At 41.8% G+C, this 21,380-nt stretch overlaps 1 protein-coding gene across 1 annotated transcript in view; it reads right to left on the reverse strand.

The window, feature by feature from the left end:
* LOC309534827 (serine/threonine-protein kinase TNNI3K) overlaps positions 1–17,130 on the reverse strand; it is a 159,426-nt gene extending 142,296 nt beyond the window's left edge. Inside the window, exons 1-6 of the mRNA XM_082227248.1 lie at positions 17,020–17,130; positions 16,576–16,681; positions 15,948–16,056; positions 10,922–11,007; positions 10,110–10,207; positions 8,703–8,813 (exon numbers count right to left, since the gene is read on the reverse strand). Of these exons, the coding sequence (XP_082083374.1) occupies positions 8,703–8,813; positions 10,110–10,207; positions 10,922–11,007; positions 15,948–16,056; positions 16,576–16,615 (444 nt within the window). The 5' untranslated portion in view covers positions 16,616–16,681; positions 17,020–17,130. The remainder of the gene's footprint in view (positions 1–8,702; positions 8,814–10,109; positions 10,208–10,921; positions 11,008–15,947; positions 16,057–16,575; positions 16,682–17,019) is intronic.
* Positions 17,131–21,380: the final 4,250 nt, after the last annotated feature.

A 21,380-nucleotide genomic window follows, 5' to 3' on the forward strand; every position in this document is an offset into this window, starting at 1 on the left:
GATTGGAGAAGATCAGTCTACATCCCAACCCCAAAGAAAGGCAGTGCCAAAGAATGCTCCAACTACCGCACAATTGCACTCATTTCACACGCTAGCAAGGTTATGCTTAAAATTCTACAAGGAAGGCTCAAGCAGTATGTGGACCGAGAACTCCCAGAAGTGCAAGCTGGATTTAGAAGAGGCAGAGGAACCAGAGACCAAATTGCAAACATGCGCTGGATTATGGAGAAAGCTAGAGAGTTCCAGAAAGACATCTACTTCTGCTTCATTGACTATGCAAAAGCCTTTGACTGTGTTGACCACAGCAAACTATGGCAAGTTCTTAAAGAAATGGGAGTGCCTGATCACCTCATCTGTCTCCTGCGAAATCTCTATGTGGGACAAGAAGCTACAGTTAGAACTGGATATGGAACAACTGATTGGTTCCAAATTGGGAAAGGAGTACGGCAAGGCTGTATATTGTCTCCCTGCTTATTTAACTTATATGCAGAATTCATCATGCGAAAGGCTGGGCTGGATGAATCCCAAACCGGAATTAAGATTGCCGGAAGAAATATCAACAACCTCAGATATGCAGATGACACAACCTTGATGGCAGAAAGTGAAGAGGAATTAAAGAACCTTTTAATGAGGGTGAAAGAGGAGAGCGCAAAATATGGTCTGAAGCTCAACATCAAAAAAACGAAGATCATGGCCACTGGGCCCATCACCTCCTGGCAAATAGATGGGGAAGAAATGGAGGCAGTGAGAGATTTTACTTTCTTGGGCTCCATGATCAGTGCAGATGGTGACAGCAGTCACGAAATTAAAAGACGCCTGCTCCTTGGGAGAAAGGCGATGGCAAACCTAGACAACATCTTAAAAAGCAGAGACATCACCTTGCCAACAAAGGTCCGTATAGTAAAAGCCATGGTTTTCCCAGTAGTGATGTATGGAAGTGAGAGCTGGACCATAAAGAAGGCTAATCGCCGAAGAATTGATGCTTTTGAATTATGGTGCTGGAGGAGACTCTTGAGAGTCCCATGGACTGCAAGAAGATCAAACCTCTCCATTCTGAAGGAAATCAGCCCTGAGCACTCACTGGAAGGACAGATCGTGAAGCTGAGGCTCCAATACTTTGGCCACCTCATGAGAAGAGAAGACTCCCTGGAAAAGACCCTGATGTTGGGAAAGATGGAGGGCACAAGGAGAAGGGGACGACAGAGAATGAGATGGTTGGATGGTGTTCTTGAAGCTACCAGCATGAGTTTGATCAAACTGCGGGAGGCAGTGGAGGACAGAAGTGCCTGGCGTGCTCTGGTCCATGGGGTCATGAAGAGTCAGACACGACTAAACGACTAAACAACAACAACAGTTTTGGTAACATAATGGGTTTATTATGCAGTGCTTCCAAACAGAAATCTGCAACAGTATTTCTTATACTGCAAAGGGAAATGGGGAGAGGCAGTCTGGATCCTGGACTGTCCTTAAAAGGGACAATGCAAAGTTAATCCACTGTGCCACATTATCCAAATAGTAATTCTGGGTGTCCCCCCCCCAAAAAAGGGGTTGTTTTATGTGGGATGTCATTTATTAATGGTCTCTTCTTTTTTATATAATGTCTCTATTAGGTTTTCTGTTATCATACAACACACACACACAAAAAAAAAAACAAAAAAAAAACATTCCTATGGTATGTAAGGAGAGAAAATGCTAATCTAACCCAACATAGTTCATCTAACCCAATGAAGATTTATCCCTTGCGGTATAGTCAAGTACTGTCTTGCAATGGCTTTTCAGGGTCTGCTGAAAAGACCCTGCTGAACTACGTTGGTTCTGCTGAAAACAGAACCAAGGTAAACCTGGGACATCAAAAATGCCATATTACATAGACCTCTTAATGGTGGTGATCATGAGGACACACTCCTCCTAGGTTCCAAGGCCAAAGACAGCCATAACATAGGAGTGGTGGATGAGCCTTGAACATACATTAGTAGCCCTGAAAACAAATGCCATGAGTTTTGAGGCATTTATTTGTAGGATAACAAATATATGCACAAAGAACCTCCCTCACACTTAAAATGTTGTGTCTGTCTTCACCCTAATCCTGAGTCATTGCATAAATTTCAGATAAGAATTATGTAAACTTCAACCAACACACACATATTTAATGATATGCAGACATGATTTCTCATTGTAATAAGAAGTGCATGTGGAAAGAATAATTAGTTCTAGGTTGTTATTCTGTTTGGTAGGGCCAGGGTTTTAGTATAAAATATAAGAATAAATACTAAGCATATTAATTATGCAACTGGATGGGTTTCATCTCATTATTTCATCCAAGCCTGCCAACATGTCACTGCTGCAGCTGTTGCTGAATTTATGATAGCATAAGGTTCTTACACAGTGAATGATTTTATCCCCTGGTACCACATCACTGAATACACGACGATGAAGAGGATGAAGCAATCCTATGAAATTAACTGGAGTTAAATGAAAATACAATAGGCCAGGATTTGGGATTGTGTGAGGGTCACGGTAAAACAAATATTTTAAATGAATGGGATACCCCAACAATACTTTACCAACAGGAGTTCAAGGGACTACTGTGATTCCAAAGGCATTTTACCTCCACAAAGATAATTTCACTAAGTAAACATCAATCAGGGTTTAAAAGTTAACAATGGAACAATACCTAAAACAATAAGGGACATTCGTGTAATGGTGTAATTGTTTGTTGGTGATGCTGGCATGAATTTGTTTCTTCCTTGTAATAAAATACGACAGGGATAAATCCTGCACTAGTCAGGAATGACTAGACCGAGGTCCTGCTGGGAGGCCATGGAAAGCTCTGCAGTTATTTGCTGTTCTGCCAGTAATGGAAGCTAAAATGGTGCATTCTGGGGCATGTTTGGGGAGACAGTGGGTCTGTGGGATTCTAATCCTCTTATTTACCCCAATGTGCCCTCAAACTATGTACCACTAACCTATAACTATGAGGGCTCTGGAGCTGGCCAACTTCCACCATGAGCAGCAAAAATAGGGGGAAAGGAAGGGGGAGAATGAAGTAAAGAAAAAGGAAAAAGCCATCTGCCAGGCCATACCTTGCTGACATAAGAAGGGCCCGATGGGTAAAGCAAATGGCCTGTCTAGTCCAACATCCTGTTCTCATAGTGGCCAACCACATGCCTATGAGCCCTTCAAGAAGAACCTGTGTATTCTCCCCACTTGTGGTTTCTAACCATTGGTATTCCAAGGCAAATTACATCCAACAGTGGAGGTAAGGTAAAGGGACCCCTGACCATTAGGTCCAGTCGTGGCCGACTCTGGGGTTGCGGTGCTCATCTCGCTTTATTGGCCGAGGGAGCTGGCGTACAGCTTCTGGGTCATGTGGCCAGCATGACTAAGCCACTTCTGGTGAACCAGAGCAGCGCATGGAAACGCCGTTTACCTTCCCACTGGAGCGGGACCTATTTATCTACTTGTACTTTGGCGTGCTTTCGAACTGCTAGGTTGGCAAGAGCAGGGACCGAGCAATGGGAGCTCACCCCGTCGCGGGGATTCAAATTGCAGACCTTCTGATCGGCAAGTCCTAGGTTTAACCCACAGCGCCACCCACATCCCTAACAGTGGCGGTAGAACATAATTATTGTGGCTAGTAGTCACTTATATAGCCTTATCCTCAATGACAGGGCTTTGGATGTTATAATTTCTCTGTCCAGAATATCCCCACCCCCAATATCATGACTCTGTATTTTTTCAAAATAGGGGGAGGGGACGACAATATGCAACAAACCTTATTAATACACAATACATGGGCTACACCATCTCTAATGCGACACTAACTCAAACAAGACTAAGTTGAACAGTGGTGAATTCGACTGGCGAATTTGCGAATATAGCAACAATAGCCCTAACAAGAAGATAAAAGCCGTGATGATAACTTTTCCCTTTAAGGGTCCAGCTCCTTCCTTAGACACAGCTCTAATCATTATCAGGGAACAGATCAATCTGGAGTGGCCTTGGACAGCAATTTAGATCCAGGTCCTGACATAGCTAACACTCACCCAGTTCCATCTAGATACTACACAGATAGCATATTGCACATCATCAATAAAAATGATTTACAGCCGACTATAAAGTTCTTCATTCCCCAATTCCCAGAGATCACATTTATTGTAGATTGTGATACAGCAATAGGATATATATATGTAACAGCAGAACCTTAAAAGCCAGGGACAAGGTACTTGCTTGTGTGAGACTGGCAAAGGCAGCTCTTCAGATATATGCGCAGATTTTCTTTCTTTCACTGTATTTCCATGCTTTTAAAAACAAAACCCAAAGCATATATTGTCCTGCTTATAAAATACCCAATTCTTGTTGCTTGGCTGGCTAGAGAGGTTGATGGGTTACTGTTAAAGATTTTGAAGTCTAGGGTTTATAATTGGAGAGGCCATGTGACCTTGCAAACTAAGTAACACAAATAGACCATATTGTGCTGCTGAGAAAATATCTACTCTACATATATTGCCCATAAAACTCTCTAAGATACCATGTGTAACGATGGCATTGTACACATTAAGAAATATACCAGGGTAGTTGGTTGCATTGCCACTTATATTTGTTAAAACATATTAAGAATCAGAACATATGAAATAAAATGTTTGAAATTGGGCATTATGTATATTTTTAATAAGCAAAACAAAGGCCATTGTACCTCCTGAGGTTTGGAACGCAACATTCAAAAATGAAAACCAACACCCTAAGAAAAACTTCATGTGACAATAAACTTCCATGAAAAAATGAACCTTTGAAAGCTATCTAGCCTGTTAAAATATTCTCCCATAGCAATGATCTTCAGATGCCACAAATTTATTTGTCCCTTGATTAGGAGTTGCTTACTGGAAGACCACAGAAAAACACCATCCACTTAATTGAGTTTTGGGTGTGTATGTCTAACCCTCGTACCTTTTATTCTATTTTCTCAAATTGACATCGCTTCACAATTTTTAGTTTTACTATTTCAGATCTTCATTATTTTTGCCTTTAGCAATGGACTTAAAAATAATGATTGCTAGTTCCCTTCATTTTGGAAGGGTTTATTCGTATTTGACTCATTAGCTGTGCAAAGGTCAGACACATTCAATTCTAGCATTTTCTGATCCATAACCCAAAGGTGAAATTACATACAGCATAATATTTTCTTTGCCTGCCCACAGTCAAGTTAAACTTTTGCTCAAGTATTTACACTGCAGTTTTTATTCAACTTCATCTATGAACAACTTCATCTATGAACCTGCAACATCATGTCTCAGAGTGGACTGCTTCTCTTCAGAGTCCTGAAACTACTACTTTCCTCCACTTTCTCATTTCCCTCTTCTCTCCCCAACAGCCTGGTTAACATATTAAAGATGCAATCCAAACTTCCTTCCTCCTGCCAGTAGACCTTTGAGGATATACACATACCTAGCACTGCTGTTGACTAGCAGACCCAATTTAGACCCAAGAACTGCACCAGCTCCAGAATCCTGGTCGAGTTTTATTTCCTAGCCGACCGACTAAAATTTCCAAAGTGCCATTTTTATTCTGCTAATCATCTTAAAAACTTGGTTTATTCACATTCAACAGGTTTCATGTTCCATTTATTTAAGTTTTATTACTTTTGTATATGCAAGTAATTTTGAGTTCTTTCTGAACGATTTAGCCAAAAGATTTATGAACACAAGTAGATGTAAATATAATCAGAAACGCACAACTGTGAACCCTTCATTATAAAAGTAATTCTGTTCATGGCATTAAACACTTCTGGATTTTTTTTTAATGAAATAGATTGAAACAAAGCATTTCCAAGGCAACAAGAAATGAGCTGGGGTGTGAAGTGACTGAAACGAGGTCTAAGTGGTATGTGTGAGGATAAAAGGTTCATGACTAAAAGCAAATTTTAGTTAAAAGATGTTGAGCCTGAGGGCTTTACAGGAAATCCACTTAGGAAACCTTAAGAGAAGGGTAGGACTCCTAAAGGAGATCTTAGGTCACAAAGGTCTTTCGGAACATTCTAGTAGGCGTTAAGTGTTGTGAGGCTTTTCTTTTCTTTTGCCTACAGCATAATTATTTGCTGCCTCCAACTTATAATGATACAGCCATGCAGTTTTATAGCTGCTTCCGATTTCCCCTTCCAGAAGAATCCATCTAGATTCAGTATCCTCACATGAAGGGCAGAGGTTCTTGGAACCACAAGAAAGGGAGTGTGGCAATTTCACAGCAGCACTTGAAGAGACAGCTGTACACCAGGAATATGGTGTGTGCAGCTGAGGCAAAATGTTCTTTTGCTAGAAACCATTATCCTCTCTCGCTATGACCAGGTTTTTAGATCTAGTTGAAAAGGAGTGAAGAGATGGGTGTTCTGAAATGAACCCAATTGTTTTGTTACCATCTGTGCTGCAATGTGGGGCTGTGAGGACATTTCACTCAAGATATTCAAGGCCCTGCAGGCACTGGCAGTGCAATTTCTATTTAGCGTTCCTCTTTTCTGCTGCACCTGCACTGCGCCTGGCCTAGGAACAAATTAGGCATTTCGTTACCACAGCAGAGTCTATGATTAAAGACTTAAATTTCACTGCTCAGGTTTGCAGAAGAATGTAATGCATATATCTAAGGCTGCAGGGTGAAGTGTGCCTTGAATTCGCATAGTAATCCCAGGACTCAGCCGATTCTTACACAGGTCTAGCCACTTTCTTGCTCACCCAGCTGTCCTTTCCCAATTCCTGAGTATAAGGTAATATTTGTACTTATTTGTATTTTAACTGCTGACCGACAGGCTAACCGTCCTGAGAACTGCGAGTATAGGGCAGTATACAAATTTCATTGTTGTTGTTGATGACGGAACGCGTAATTGAGAGAGGCTCTGGTTCCCCAACCGCAAAGTAGGATTAGATCCAGACACATCCACAATCCAGACACAACCCCAATTTGATCTGCCCACATCCCACAGTTTTGGCACATAGTTCTCCTTATTGAATCCTTTCCCCTTGTTTTCTAAGTCTTGGAATCTAAGACAGCAGCAGGAACAATTCACAGTGTGCAAGGCTGGCTACTGGTTTGACGGGAGCCCTGGGTAAGGTTGGTCCTCCCTTGAAGCATACCAGGGGATTGACAGTCTGTAGCAGCAGGCAGTGGGAGACAGGGTAGTTAAGCTGAAGCAGAGCAGCTCCTAATGTCCATACTAGCTCAGCACAGCACTGTAAATAGGAGCACTGGCTGAGGCAGCTCTCCATTCTCTTCCTTATAGCAATGCCTTTGGGCCTTGTCCTTGACATGTACATCAAGGGTAGGGCCCAGAGTCACTGGAGATAATGTGGACAGTGACCTGGGGAAAGCTCTACTCTTTTCAGCACTCTGCTGTTGAAAGATTCTTCTTCTTCTAAGGGAGAAGGCTGGCACTGACCGCAGTGAGCCTGACCATGCCTATTCCAACATTGGACTCAATGGCAAGTGCTATGGCAGCCAGGCTCTGGATGCTGCCAGGACCTTGCAGGCCATGCCAAGGAAGGTGATCATTATGGTAGGTCAAGATGGGTTTCTACCACATAATCTGCTTCATCCAGGATACTGGAATTCCTAAGTTATGTAAGTGCACAATAGTACTCCTCTTATCAAAGTTTAAGGGAAGTGGAGAATGGAGGAATTCACATAGGAGGCTAATCAGCGACTCTGATAAGCCTGTTACATTTTGTTTGTTTTTAAGGACTTTTTCAGACATTGAGGCATGGGAAGGAGTTCATTGTCAAAAGGTAATGCACTGTCAAACGATGTAAAAGAAATCCACATAAAGCCCGATCACGATTTCCTGCAGTGCAAACATAATGTATACTGCAATCTGAAATTATTTGCCATCGCAAATGTTGAAATCCTTTCAGTTGCTTCAGAAATAATAGTGTTAGCTGACTGTTGAAGGAGGTGTTTCGGAATACAAAGGATGAATGATTGGTTAACAGGAGTTTGGAAAACTATGGAATTAATAACATTTAACTTCTTTTTTATGAGCAGTGAGAAAAATAATGGTTGAATAAGTTTTTAGACAGCTGGATCAGGTGTGAATTTTTGGAACCCTAATTTTCAGTGTATGATTCTGAAGGACATTGTAATGTTATTAAATATTTGGATTCTTATGGTAAAAATCTGCACAGAATGTGTTTCAATATACAGTACCTTTTATACAGTAACTGTATTCATCTTACTGCAGACCATTATACAAAGACCTGAAAAGCAGGCACATAATAGTATTTGTCCCAACACTAAGACATTTTTATACAGTGCATGAAATCAGAATGTAGTACTGATTTTAAGCTGTCATTTCCAAATGTTCAGATTTGCTTTTTTAAACACACCTCTACAACATTTTGGAAGTGCCACATAATACCTCTAAGTGAAAGATAAACCTTAGTTACTGGCAGGTTTTCTTCTTCCAGCCTCTCCAGAAATAACTTTCATGCCTATTTTACCTTTGACCTACTACCTAACTATTGTAGTACAGGGCTTGCCAAACTTTGGGGACCTGGATAAACTGTTGTGGTCACCACACATACACACGACAACCAAGAAAACACCACAATCTACTCTACTGGCTGCAACAGAATGTTTCTTTCAAACCTACTTTTAATGCCTCTTTAGGCACTCATTTCACAACACCTTTTGCAGTTACACATGTAAGTGAGAAGACATACCTCATGGTGACCAGCAATTGTAGCGATATGGAGAGCTGTAAGTGCTCCATAGCCAACTTGCTGGATGTCAGCTCCACTGTGCAACAAGGCAGTTAAAAGTTCTGCATTGTCCTGAAATGTAGAAAGTAAAGTTATTATTTAGAGAAACATAATTAAAAGGGGTTAGGGACGCGGGTGGTGCTGTGGGTTAAACCACAGAGCCTAGGACTTGCCGATCGGTGGTTCGAATCCCTGCGATGGGGTGAGCTCCCGTTGCTCGGTCCCTGCTCCTGCCAACCTAGCAGTTCGAAAGCACATCAAAGTGCAAGTAGATAAATAAGTACTGCTTCGGCAGGAAGGTAAACGGTGTTTCCGTGCACTGCTCTGGTTCGCCAGAAGTGGCTTAGTCATGCTGGCCACGTGACCCAGAAGCTGTACGCCAGCTCCCTCGGCCATTAAAGCGAGATGAGCGCCACAACCCCAGAGTCGGCCACAACTGGACCTAATGTTCAGGGGTCCCTTTACCTTTACCTTTAATTAAAAGGGGTTGCAGCTCGGTGGCAGATATAGTGCTTTGCAGAATACAGTTCTGTTCACATTTCCCCCCAGCTGTACTTTATGAACAAAATCCTTCTGAGTGTAGGAGCAAAAGAGTCTCAATGAAATATGGCAAGAAAGAACCAATCAGTATCAATATCTCCCTTAAGAATGCTGGGTTCTGTAAATGAAACCTATTGCTTAATCTGTAATATATAACTTGCCATGAGTTTTCATATCATGGGGTCAAAATACAAATAAATGAATAAAATAGCTGCCCTGTTGAAAGTGATTGCCAACAGATACTCATGTTGTATATCTCTCAGTTATCAGACATATCAGACAATTTCCAATGAAGAAAAATTAAACCAGAGGACAAGTTTCATTAAAGTCCACTTTTTACAATACATTTTGGATTCAAATAGAGATACTCAGATGCAAAATGCATGCGTTTCAATTGTGTCAGTTATGAAGAGAGGTGACAACATTTTTTAAGTTCCAAACTCAGGTTACAAATTCTGGCAGCTGATAATGCTGGCTTCCAATATGAAGTAAGTGTTACCCTCTACCCCAAAGTTCTTTCTCAGTTCAGATTTTAATCCAATACATAGAAGAAATCAATTCCTCCTCCCTTCCCTTCAACCCTATCCCAGTCAGCCACTGCAGTTTCAAAAACATCAGGAGGGAGAAAGAGAAGGAAGACCCCCTTCTGCCCACTCCCCAGCACTGCTATGGCAGTAAGCCAAGCACTCAAGGAACTGAGACAACTTTATTTCTAGTGCTCTTGGCACCTGCCTTGCTGCCAAAGCCCAACTGCTGGAGAGGGGGCGGCTGAAAGGGAGAAAAAGAGCAAGACCACTAATGCAATTACTTACTTAAAATTCAATTTACCTTGTAAGCTGCTAAATGCAGAGCAGTAAACCCATTTCTTGTCAACCTGGATGGGCGCAGGCCTTTCAGCATAAGAGTCCTAATATGTGATTTATTACCTGCATAATAAATATTGGAAATGGAGGCAATTTTTAAATAAAAATAGATGGTGAATTGGTTTGCAAAAACAAAACACTTCAACAGGTATTAATGCCTGCTGTGGGATAGCTACATCACAACTCTATGCATCTTTTCTCAGAAGTCCCACTCAGAAGTCAGTTGGACACTCCTATTTATCACACCATACAAAAAATGCAATGTGTCATAAACATAAAAAATGGCTTTTTCAGGATGATACTTATCATGCATGTTTATTTTGTAATATCTACCATCTCATTATTTGCTGATTACAATTTCTAAGGACCCATTTTTTTATATTATCTGAGCAGCAGCATGCTCCAAACAACTGATTTTTCACTTCCAGCACATTTAGTTATAACTGTGATCAATTCCTGATGAACTGAATAATGAGGAATTTACAAAAATAAAAAGAAATTCTTCCTTAGATTAAAAAAAGTGCCCTCCCTACTTTAGGGTGAAATAGTGACAATTATGCAATATCCTAAGCCTGAGATTAAATCCAATCAAAATTTAAACCACTTTGTTGTTATTGTTTATAACATTCCACCTGATGCCTACATGAGATTCAACAAGAAAAGTACCAAGGCGGCAAACAGATTAAAAAGTAATAACATTCCTGTGGTTTATTAAAAAGTAAAATCATTAAATGCGCCAATAAGAGGGTTCTAAAGCATCTTAGCTGAAACACTTACCATCACAAATACAACACAAATGCAGAAGAGACAGCCCATTTTCTGTACGGTAATTTAAATTAACTTTGCTGAAGGCTTCATCGGAGCTGGGGGGAGAAAGATTTTAGAGTTTATCAGAGTTTTCATCTTTTAACATATCTCTCTCCCCCCCCCTTTTTTTATTGGAGAAATTTCTAAAGGAAAAGAAGAAACTTCATAATTATGATATTATAATGGGGCAGGATTCTAACCTAATCTGTACCACTTTCAAAATCAGAGATCCGGTTGCAAAGGGCAAGACCAAGTTTTATATATCAGGTTAGGCTGCAGTGCTATGCCCATTGACCAGGCAGTAGGCCTCACTGAACTCAGTACAACCCTAGACATGTATAAGGTTTCATTGCTCACTGTTTGCAAGCGAAGGGAGCGCCTGTGCCTGAATGGTTCATAATCTATATGAGGGTCTTCCTGTCAAAATAGCCCAGGTGAAATAATTTGGTTTGTTCCTGTTTTTTGAGGGATCCTCTCCATTCATCCCATGAAGTATAATAAGCCATCCCTGTTCCATCTCTCCCAACTATCCCTTCGCCTCACCACCTTTCTGAACAACAGATCATTCAAATGGTGCATTCTCTGGCTACTTTCCCATGCACTTCCACTCATGGGTCTTTCAGATAAAGCTTCTTCCATCCCTGCCCCCATCACTTTCTTGCAAATATCTGAATATTCAAAGCCTAAGCCACCACTGGTGGGTGGGGTGGGGTTGCAAGATCACCCTTGTAAGCTTCACCCGCAAAGTCCTGGTGCATCCCACTGTTCATAGACTCATAGAGTCGTAGAACTGTAGAGTTGAAAGGGACCACCAGGGCCGTGTAGTCCAGCTGCCTGCAATGCAGGAATCTTTTTGCCCAACATGAGGCCTGAAGCCGTGACCCTGAGTGTCATGGTCTATTGACTGAACTATCCCATCGGTATACAGTCCCTGACCTTCCTTGTGTTGAGCAGAAAAGACATGACTTGGGCATTTACTCATGTTCATTTAAATGCGAGTGGAATGCTTCATGCAATCATCCCAAATTGTGTGGAGGGTTCTACTCATGTCCAAGCAAACATGAATACAAGTTCCTCCACTAAACATAGGAAATGTCCGAGAGTGAGTGGGCAGAGAAATGCACCCCTGCTCCCATATCCACATGCATCATGTCCAAGTTCTTGCCCTCCATCATGGACAGGAAATCCGCTCACCCTTTTGGTGTGGCGGCGTTGAAGGACAGCAGAGGCCCTTCTAAGGCCCCAAAGTGGGAATCTCAGGTCCGGCCTCCTCTTTGAATGGGAGACATGGGCGTAAGCCTGGGCTGCCTATCAGGAGCCGGATCCTAGCCTGCACCTGGGATTTGCAAATTGGGGTGCAGGCTTGGACACGGGCTGGGTGGAGCTGACAGAACAGGAAGGCTTCCCTTGGGTCCACTCCCTGGCCATTTAAATGGCTCAAGTCCAAATGACCAGATGGAAAAGCCAAGAGGGCCACATTCTCTCTCTCTCTCTCTCTCTCTCTCTCTCACACACACACACACAAACACACACAAACACACACACAAAGTATGGCCTGGGATTACCTACCCCTGCCATGTATAGTTCAAAAGAAACAATTCAACACCTACAATACTGCACATCTACACACATGTTATGGTTCTCCTGGATTGTACCACTAGTACACAGTGCCACACTATGCTCAGACCACTAGTGAGGGGAAACATATGTTTGAATGCTCTCCTTGAGAGAGAGAAATCACATAGGTGGTCTATAGAGGGGCAGGCGGTCTTTCAAGTAACCTGGTCTCCTGAGTTATTGCAGAGCAATACAAACATAAAAATGCTTTTAAAAAATGAATGGAATTTCAAACCATTATTTATGAGCTTTGTTTCTGAAACGGTAGGATTTGAATTTTGTTAATCCACATTTAGAATCATTTGCAGGATTTCCATTATGAGTTGCCATTAACCTGAAGTACAGCATTTCCGTTTTTCATACATGCAATTAAAAAGAGTTTCATTTTAAGCCACAGCAATCCTTGGAGAGAAATGCAATTTTCTCCCACTTTTTTTTTTACACTTTCTGTACTAATTGCATTGCAAACGTGAGCATGTCAAACTCTCCAGCTACTGAATACCACTTACTGCAAAACGCAATGTATATTTTTCATTTTCTCCTACACTTTTTGGTATGCCATGGTAGATTTTAATACAACCTAATGATTTCATAAAGACATATGTGGATGAAGTGAATAATTAAAATGAAGCCATTGTTGCCAATGTATTTCTTAAACAGGATAAATAGCCATACTGCCTCATTAAAAAAATGATATGTGGCATTTGCACCTGATGCAAACATCTTTTTGGGAAAATGCAGGGTATACTAAAAAATAAAAGATACAGAATCTGCAGTTTTATGATTCATTAACTATGCTTGCTGACCTCCTTTCTACCACTGTATGTCAGAGAAGCAAAAGAGAATTCATTAATAAAAATAGTTAGAAAAACTGGCAGTAGATATGTAAACTGAGCTTTGCCAACTTCCTCAACAACTAAAAATAAATACACAATGCACATTATTATATTACAGGTAATTTGACCAGATGTTTCCCCAGACCTCTATCTCAAGTTGTAGGGCTATAATGTTATGGGAAAGGAGCAATAATTAGCAAGTTTTTATCAGCAGGCTTGAAACTGCATTGTAAAGTTGACTTAGAAAATTGCTGCTGCTTGCAGTGTGCCGGAAATACTTTAGGATGAAGGAGAATTTAAAAAAAAGAAAGAATTTAGAATAATCTTTTTTTCCGCCTTCTTTTTTTACTTGCTCATAGTTTTTTGAACATTACCTCTTTGGCAATAGGTCAGGTATGTTTCTAAAAACCTGCCTTTTGTCTTCAATGAGCCTCTTACTATTCCTCTGAGTATTCTGCAGTGTAATCTGAAAAGCTGCACTGTAATTAAGAAAAGATAGTAACAAGATTTGCAGTGAGTGATTTTCATCCCACTGAGGCTCAGGATTTTTTTTTTTTCCGCTATTGCTGTCAGAGTGGGTGAGGGCAATTGTTCAGCATCAATGGCCAGATGAAGCAAGGAGGAAAGCTGGGTGGAACAGCCAATCTGCATAATTACATTCATGTAACCAACACAGAAAATCAGTTGCGTGAATATGGTTGATGTCAACCTACAGCTTGCGGGCAAGTTTGCATATTTTGTGATATTTTTATCCTGGAATGTCTTAAAATTCTCAGCTTAAAAATACTACTACTACTACTTCTGTCTGCTCTTATTACTTACCTATCAGTTTCTGGGCTACAGCACATCTCATTTTTAATCTTGGCAGAGGAGAAAACTTTTATGTACATGCTGGAATACTTTTAAATGGTCCGAAAGTATGGTTGCCACCTTTTAGGTTGAGCATGGATGCAGTGGGAAAGAGAGCAAACAGAAGTATAGCATCCATATCAAGGGAAGTAATGATACCACTCTATTCTGCTGGAACCACAGCTGGAACACTATGTTCAATTTCGGGTACCACAATTTAGGAATGCTATTGACAAGCTGGAACGTGTGCAGAAGAGAGCAAAAAATGATAAAGGGTCTGAAAGCCAAGCCTTATGAGGAACGGTTGAAGGAGCTGGGAATGTTTAGCGTGGAAAAGAGGAGACTGAGAGGAGATATGATAGCCATCTTCAAATATCTCAAGGGCTGTCACGTGGAAGATGGAGCAAGCTTGTTTTCTCCTGCTCTGGAGGGTAGGACTCGAACCAATGGCTACAGGTTACAAGAAAGATTTCGACGAAACATCAGGAGGAACTTTCTGACAGTAAGAGCTGTTAGACAGTGGAATGGACTCCCATGAGAGGTGGTGGGCTCTCCTTCCTTGGAGGATTTTAAGCAGATGTTGAATGGCCATTTCTCATGAATGCTTTAGCTGAGATTCCTGCATAGCAGGGGGTTGGACTAGGTGATTTTGGGGCCCCTTGCAACTCTACAGTTCTGATTTTATGAAATGTGACTGCTCCAAACTGTTTAGCTTTGTCTTCTTTTTTGGGAGAAGCTGTACTGAGAGACCGGGGAACATAGCTGGCTTCTGCTCTGGACCAAAGCTCCTGAAACTAGGAATGGAGCAGCAAGAGAAACTCCAGGGTTGTAATCAGTGCTTTATTCCTTAAAAAAATGTTTAGGGGTGCTCTCATTTTCCTACTCTTATTGAAATACTGCCCCTCAATGAGGCCAAACTTAGATTCACCCTGCCTCCCCCCGGCACTGGTTGTAATGTTCTGCACCCTTTCCATCGAAGGCTCTAAGTGCTTGTTGGCATCCGGGAGACAATAAAGGAGTGCACCTTTGAGGGGTGAAGTCAAGCTGTTAGAAGGTTGCAGCACCTGCTGTGGCTACAGACACCAATAAGGGAGAGGCTTTTTTTTTTTGAAGCTGGGGCAGATGAAGGCATCTGGTTGTGCTCCTGCAGATGCACCATGACACCTGGTCTCTCTGCAAGTACCCTTCCCCCTCCCCACTCTTTTAAACCACAGACCTTAAGCTCCAGAGTTGTTGAATAGTGCATAAAAATGCTGATACAGAAATTAATTATCACCACTCCCTGTCTCATCTAGTCACTTACTGTCAGTGACTGACATGGATTCTCCCCACACACCCAAAGAAAACCACCCCTCGGGGCATAGCAAAAGGTCAACCTAGCTAAATGGCTTCTGCAAGCCCCTCCCTAGTCCAAACTGCATACTGAACCCTTGTGCTCTATTTACTGTCATGAAGCTGCAATTTCACACACACACACGTATATTTTCCACACAAACTTGAACATGTGCATAAACCATCAAGAATTTGCATAATATGCAAATCAGGCCATACAGATTTGTGAAACTAATATGGCAGTCTCAAACACACAGCAGTTATCAGGATGCCAAGTATGTATCCCCAAACATAGCACTAGACAGATTTGCTTTGTTGTTGTTCTTAAATAGATGGATAAACAGTGCTGGTAGATAATTTACCTGAAGACATGCTTTAATTCTGCAAACTCCTTTTCTTTGATTAAGAGGTCATCTTCTAATCTTTCAATGATTATAGCATATGATTCACTCACTTTTTTCTTCCATTCATCTAAAAGGAAAAACAACAGCAACAAGGTTTAGAAGGAATCTTGGCTTTAAATGCATTTAAAATAGAATTTCAGCTTTATTTCCTTCTCCAGGGCATTCTGTGCTATTACGTAATAACCTGAGCTGGTTGGACAGATTTTCTTTTTTCTCATTGTTTAGAACATTAAGAAAAACATTTTAATATAAAAACACAAAAGTAGACAAGGTTAATTGTTGACATTTACCGGTAGTTCTTAATATTTGACATTTTGTCTTGAGAGAGTAGAATGAAGGAATAGGTTCTTTTCAGGAAACCCACAAATATATATGTACACAACACACAACAATATTTGAAGAAGTTTGCTTATTTTTCTGTAGCCTTGATTTCAATCTAAAAGCAAGTCTGGTTTCAGTCATAATATTTTTCAGTTAGATTACTGACAACAAACACCTTTCACTTGAACTTCACAGTAAATTAGAGAAGATTTCTTCATGAATCATTTACAATATATTTCCTTTAAAAAGAAGCAAGATTAATTACCAGTGCAAGTTTGAGTTGGTCTAGATTTATAGTTCCCCATTTGTTCAAGATGACTTCTTTGTTTCAGCAAAGTTCTTGTGGTAATATTACTCCTTGTTCAAGAGCACTGACAGACCCACAAAGGAAAAAAAAGAACACTTTGATAGTCTTGTACCTAAAAATAAACTGTGTGCCAAATGGAATGTCATGCAACAATGGCACAGAGCAAAACAGTGTGCACTCTCTCAAGTGTAGAACAAAAAAGGTAACTAATCATACTGTTGAAATGCACTCCCTGGGGGGCGGGGATTGCAAATATTTTTATAGAAATATTTGCTTACCCCTCTATTAAATGCATATTTAGAAATGCATTACCAACTGGCTTCCTGTTCAGAAATGCAAGAAATTGCTTTGGGGGTTCAGACCCACAGCACCCCATGTCAAGAACCTTATATTGACAGTAACCTCAGAGAGTATGGCTTTCTTCACAGAATCACTGAGCTGCAAACCATTGGAATGGTCATCCAGTCCAGTGGGTATCAAACTTCCCAAGAGAGCCCTTTCCTTTCCACTTTATTTTGCCTGCTGATGAGGATGTCTGCATGTGTCTGGCAGAATTCTTGCATGTTGCGGCTGTGTGTTGCAGGAACCACAAGCAGTGATAGATCCAAACTAGGCAAGATGTGGAAAGGTGTGATTGGAGCTCTTGACATTTCATTTTTATTTTTTAAAAGAGCTACAGCCACACCACATCCACACACAAGAGACTTGGATCAGAGCTACATCCACCCAAAAGGATAAGTAGTAAATGGGAGCTTTGAGTTAAAAATATAGGTTTAAATGGAAATGTGGCAAAAAGCATACAATTTTAAGGCACAGGTAGATTCCCTCCCCAGCCCCCAGATTAACAGCTCAATGTAACCACCATCATTACACCTATGCCATAGATTCTATAGCTTTACATGCCTGGAGTAATTTAGGTAGTCCACTGATCAGCAGGCAAAGCCTATTATTCCCAGTTGATTATTTCATAATGAATAACCTAGTTGCTAGCTTTCATCTTCCCTTCAAAGAACTGCCCTTTGCGCACCATACTAATGTAAAGCACCCTTTGACCACCCTTTCTTCTTTCCCCCTTTCTCTTCTATTAAAAACACGTTAGCCAAAAGGATCTTGAGCTCCCATGTGATGCTCTACCCTGAAGTGCCTGAAGTAGGATGGTTTCAAATGACTTGAGGGGAAAAGCAAGTGGGATATTAGGACTTAGTTGTGGCCACCTGAAAAAAATAATAGAATGGCATCCTCTCCCACTTTGAGCTCTGGTTGTTCTCAAAGATTCCTGCATTGTTTTAAAATGAGATGCGCTGATCAAAACTGATGGGCTTAGCGAACAACACAAGCAAACAGAGAATGTGATTTGGAATGTACTCCAACACCTGCATCTGTACCTTGCCAGAGGTCAGTAAAGATGAACAAGTGTCTTGAACGCCTGGCTTACCTGGCAGCAAGTCAGCATGTCAAGTCCTAAGTTCAAAGCCCAAGGGCCAATCCATGCAAGCAAAATCTAAAGTCCAAATTCCAAGGTCCAAAGGACAGGAAACATAGTCCAGGTAGGCCAAGTCTGAAGTCCAGCAGTCAGAATACAATCCAGAATCGAACCTGAAGCGCAGCCCCATAGAGGTCCAGGAGCATCACAACTAAGGTCCACCACCATGGGCAGCTGAACAGACACAGCGCCTCAGCTCTGCTTCCCTTTTGCACTTTGCATGCTGATTGCAGCATCTGGGCTGGATGAGGCATGCAACCTTCACCTATTCCAAGCTTACTCCAGCTGAGGATCACACTTCTCCCAGAGCTAGTGAGACCCATCTGGCCAGTTAGGGAGCTGGGCTGCGGGCCCTTGCCTGCCTCAGCCTCCTACAGCACCCTCCTGCTGCTTCCTACGCCTCAGAGCCAGGGGCTCCTCTGGCTCTGGTGATGGGTCCTGCTGCTCTGGTTCCTGTGTAATGACCCCCATCCCCTCACCATCATCTGTCACCCTGTGAGTACTTCCTTCCCCATCCTCTACTTGTCCCGGTGTGTCCCAGCCCCAGCTACACCCCTTGTCAGGATCCTCTTCCTCCTCCCTCTCACCCTGCCAGTTCTTGATGTTTCTCGATGCCATCTAGTATAGGGGCAGGAAGTTGTTTACTTTTTGCTTTTTTTACTTGGATTCTGAAGTCCACCAACAAGTGGAATGAGGTGCACAATTGCGTCTTAGAGAAATAGACATAAGTTAGACGTAAGTTGCCTCTGAACATTTGCTCAGCTCTATACAAGAATTTAGGGACACGGGTGGTGCTGTGGGTTAAACCACAGAGCCTAGGACTTGCCGATCAGAAGGTCGGTGGTTCGAGTCCCCGTGGTGGGGTGAGCTCCCGTTGCTCACTCCCTGCTCCTGCAAACGTCAAAGTGCAAGTACATCAAAGTGCAAGTAGATATATAGGTACCACTTTGGCGGGAAGGTAAACGGCGTTTCCGTGCGCTGCTCTGGTTCGCCAGAAGCGGCTTAGTCATGCTGGCCACATGACCCAGAAGCTGTACGCCGGCTCCCTCAACCAATAAAGTGAGATGAGTGCCGCAACCCCAAATTCTGTCACGACTGGACCTAACGGTCAGGGGTCCCTTTACCTTTACCTTTTTATACAAGAATTTGTTTTCAGTACCAGAAATGAAAATACAGTCCTTTGTTTTTATTTTTTATATTTTAAATCCTCTCCTAGTTTTCCTCACAAGTAGCCTATTGGAAGTAGCAGTGTTCCCCAGTGGCGTAGCGTGGGTTGTCAGCATCCGGGGCAAGGCAAGTAATTTGCGCCCCCTAACCCGTGGATTTGCGCCCCCTAACCCTAACCCCCAGATGTTGCGCCCGGTGCGGCCGGGCCCCACCTGCACCCCCCACGCTACGCCACTGGTGTTCCCATTGCCAATGTGTTCAGACATTTCCGACAAATGTCAAATGACAAATGTACCTCAGCCACTGGAGGTCTTCCAGGAGATCTCAAAATACCTTCTGCCTACCACAAATCTAGCAGGAGAGACATTCTGTGAATCCATATACCCTGTACATGCAGAGTATATTCTCTGTGGCCCTGCATAGACATGGTTTGGAATCAGGCTAATATCTTGTAAATTGGTTCTGCTAGCAGATATGCAGTGAAGATTCTGCATGTTACATGTTCCACTTCAATAAGAGGAGGAAAGCAACTTGGTTATCTCATGAAGCGGGTGGGGCAATGAATTAAAAGCAAGCATTTCCCCCCATTTGTTTGTTGGGTTTGGAATTCTACCAGCATTCTCTTGCAGGTTCAGAGACCAACATTCTCAACCATTTTCTTTTCACAATATTTTATTCATTCACACATTTTCATTCATGAATCTTTTGTTTGTCTCTTTACTATTTTATGCTGGCATACATAATTAAATATTTAAAACGACAATGGTCAAGGTTAGAAGGTATTGACCTTGAGAGTAGCTTGCAAGGAAAGCTTTCACCTCAAGGTTTCCAACCAAAATAAATATGTGCTTTCAGTATTATACCGCTTCTAAAGGTAAACAGGTCCTTGCTTCTTTAACAGCATGTGATTCACAAAACAAGTGCACCAGTATTTTAGTACTTTATTGCTCATAAACCAAGGGTAACATTTTTTTAAAAGGGGGGGGAATCCTTTTAGTTGCTTTTTGAAACATTTGAAAGGGAGAGCGAGAGAGAGGATATGGAACGTATACCCAACACCTTGTTGCTAGGCAACTTGAAGAGTTATGAATTTAGCACCATAATGCCGATCTATTTTCACTGATTGTATTAGCTTAATAAACATATTAAAGTGCATTTGTACTGATGCAACTGTTGCCAAGGCCAGGACTGTTGCCCCCGGCAACTGTTCCATTCCACATCTCAGACTCCAGAGAAGATCACAGGAGTCGGGAGGTTCTTTTCACCTTGGCACATTTATTGACAAGTCTAACATGCACAGTCTGTATTTTGTTATCCTGAGGCTGCCAGCCTTTGATCCAAAGCTTTCTACACCATGCATTTGCATCACCTCAAGACAAGCATTTTTCGGCTTAGCTCAACATTGCTCTTGACCTTGTTCTCTCTAGCTAGGTCCACAACAGGGCTGTCTAACCTCACTGGTAGTCAATTTGCTGAGCGGCCCAGAACAACGTTTGAGCTTTTAGTTATTTGCTGTGTATTAATATATGCTTGGAGTATCTGCTCTCATTTCCAGTCTGATACTGCTGACAGTGGGTTGGGTTCAGAGGTGCTGGAGGAAGCCATAAAGAGAAGGGCAGTTCCAGATTTTACACATGATCCTTACAAGAGACTAGACGACTGAAATCCAGTTGTTGTTGTTAGCACAAGCTATTGTTAAAGTCTACAAGCACAAGGTCATGTCCGAAGGTCCTGCGAAACATCGCAAGATGTGAACTTGTCTGTATTGCACAGAGTCTTTCACTGGCTCTTGTACAAGAGTTTGCAGAATTGCCCCACTGCAAGAATTCCTGCCAGCGGTATATCACTGGCTCTTGTCCAATATGCTTGCTACTATCCTGGGAAAGGCAGGTACAATAAGGATTGTGTATATATTATATACAGTGGTACCTTGGGTTAAGAACTTAATTCATTCTGAAGGTCCTAACCTGAAACTGTTCTTAACCTGAAGCACCACTTTAGCTAATGGGGCCTCCTGCTGCCACTGCACCACAGCTGCACAATTTCTGTTCTTACCCTGAAGCAAAGTTCTTAACCCGAGGTAATATTTCTGGGTTAGCAGAGTCTGTAACCT

The sequence above is a fragment of the Podarcis vaucheri genome (genome assembly GCF_965113315.1).
Source record: "Podarcis vaucheri genome assembly, chromosome: 6".
Taxonomy (NCBI): domain Eukaryota; kingdom Metazoa; phylum Chordata; class Lepidosauria; order Squamata; family Lacertidae; genus Podarcis; species Podarcis vaucheri.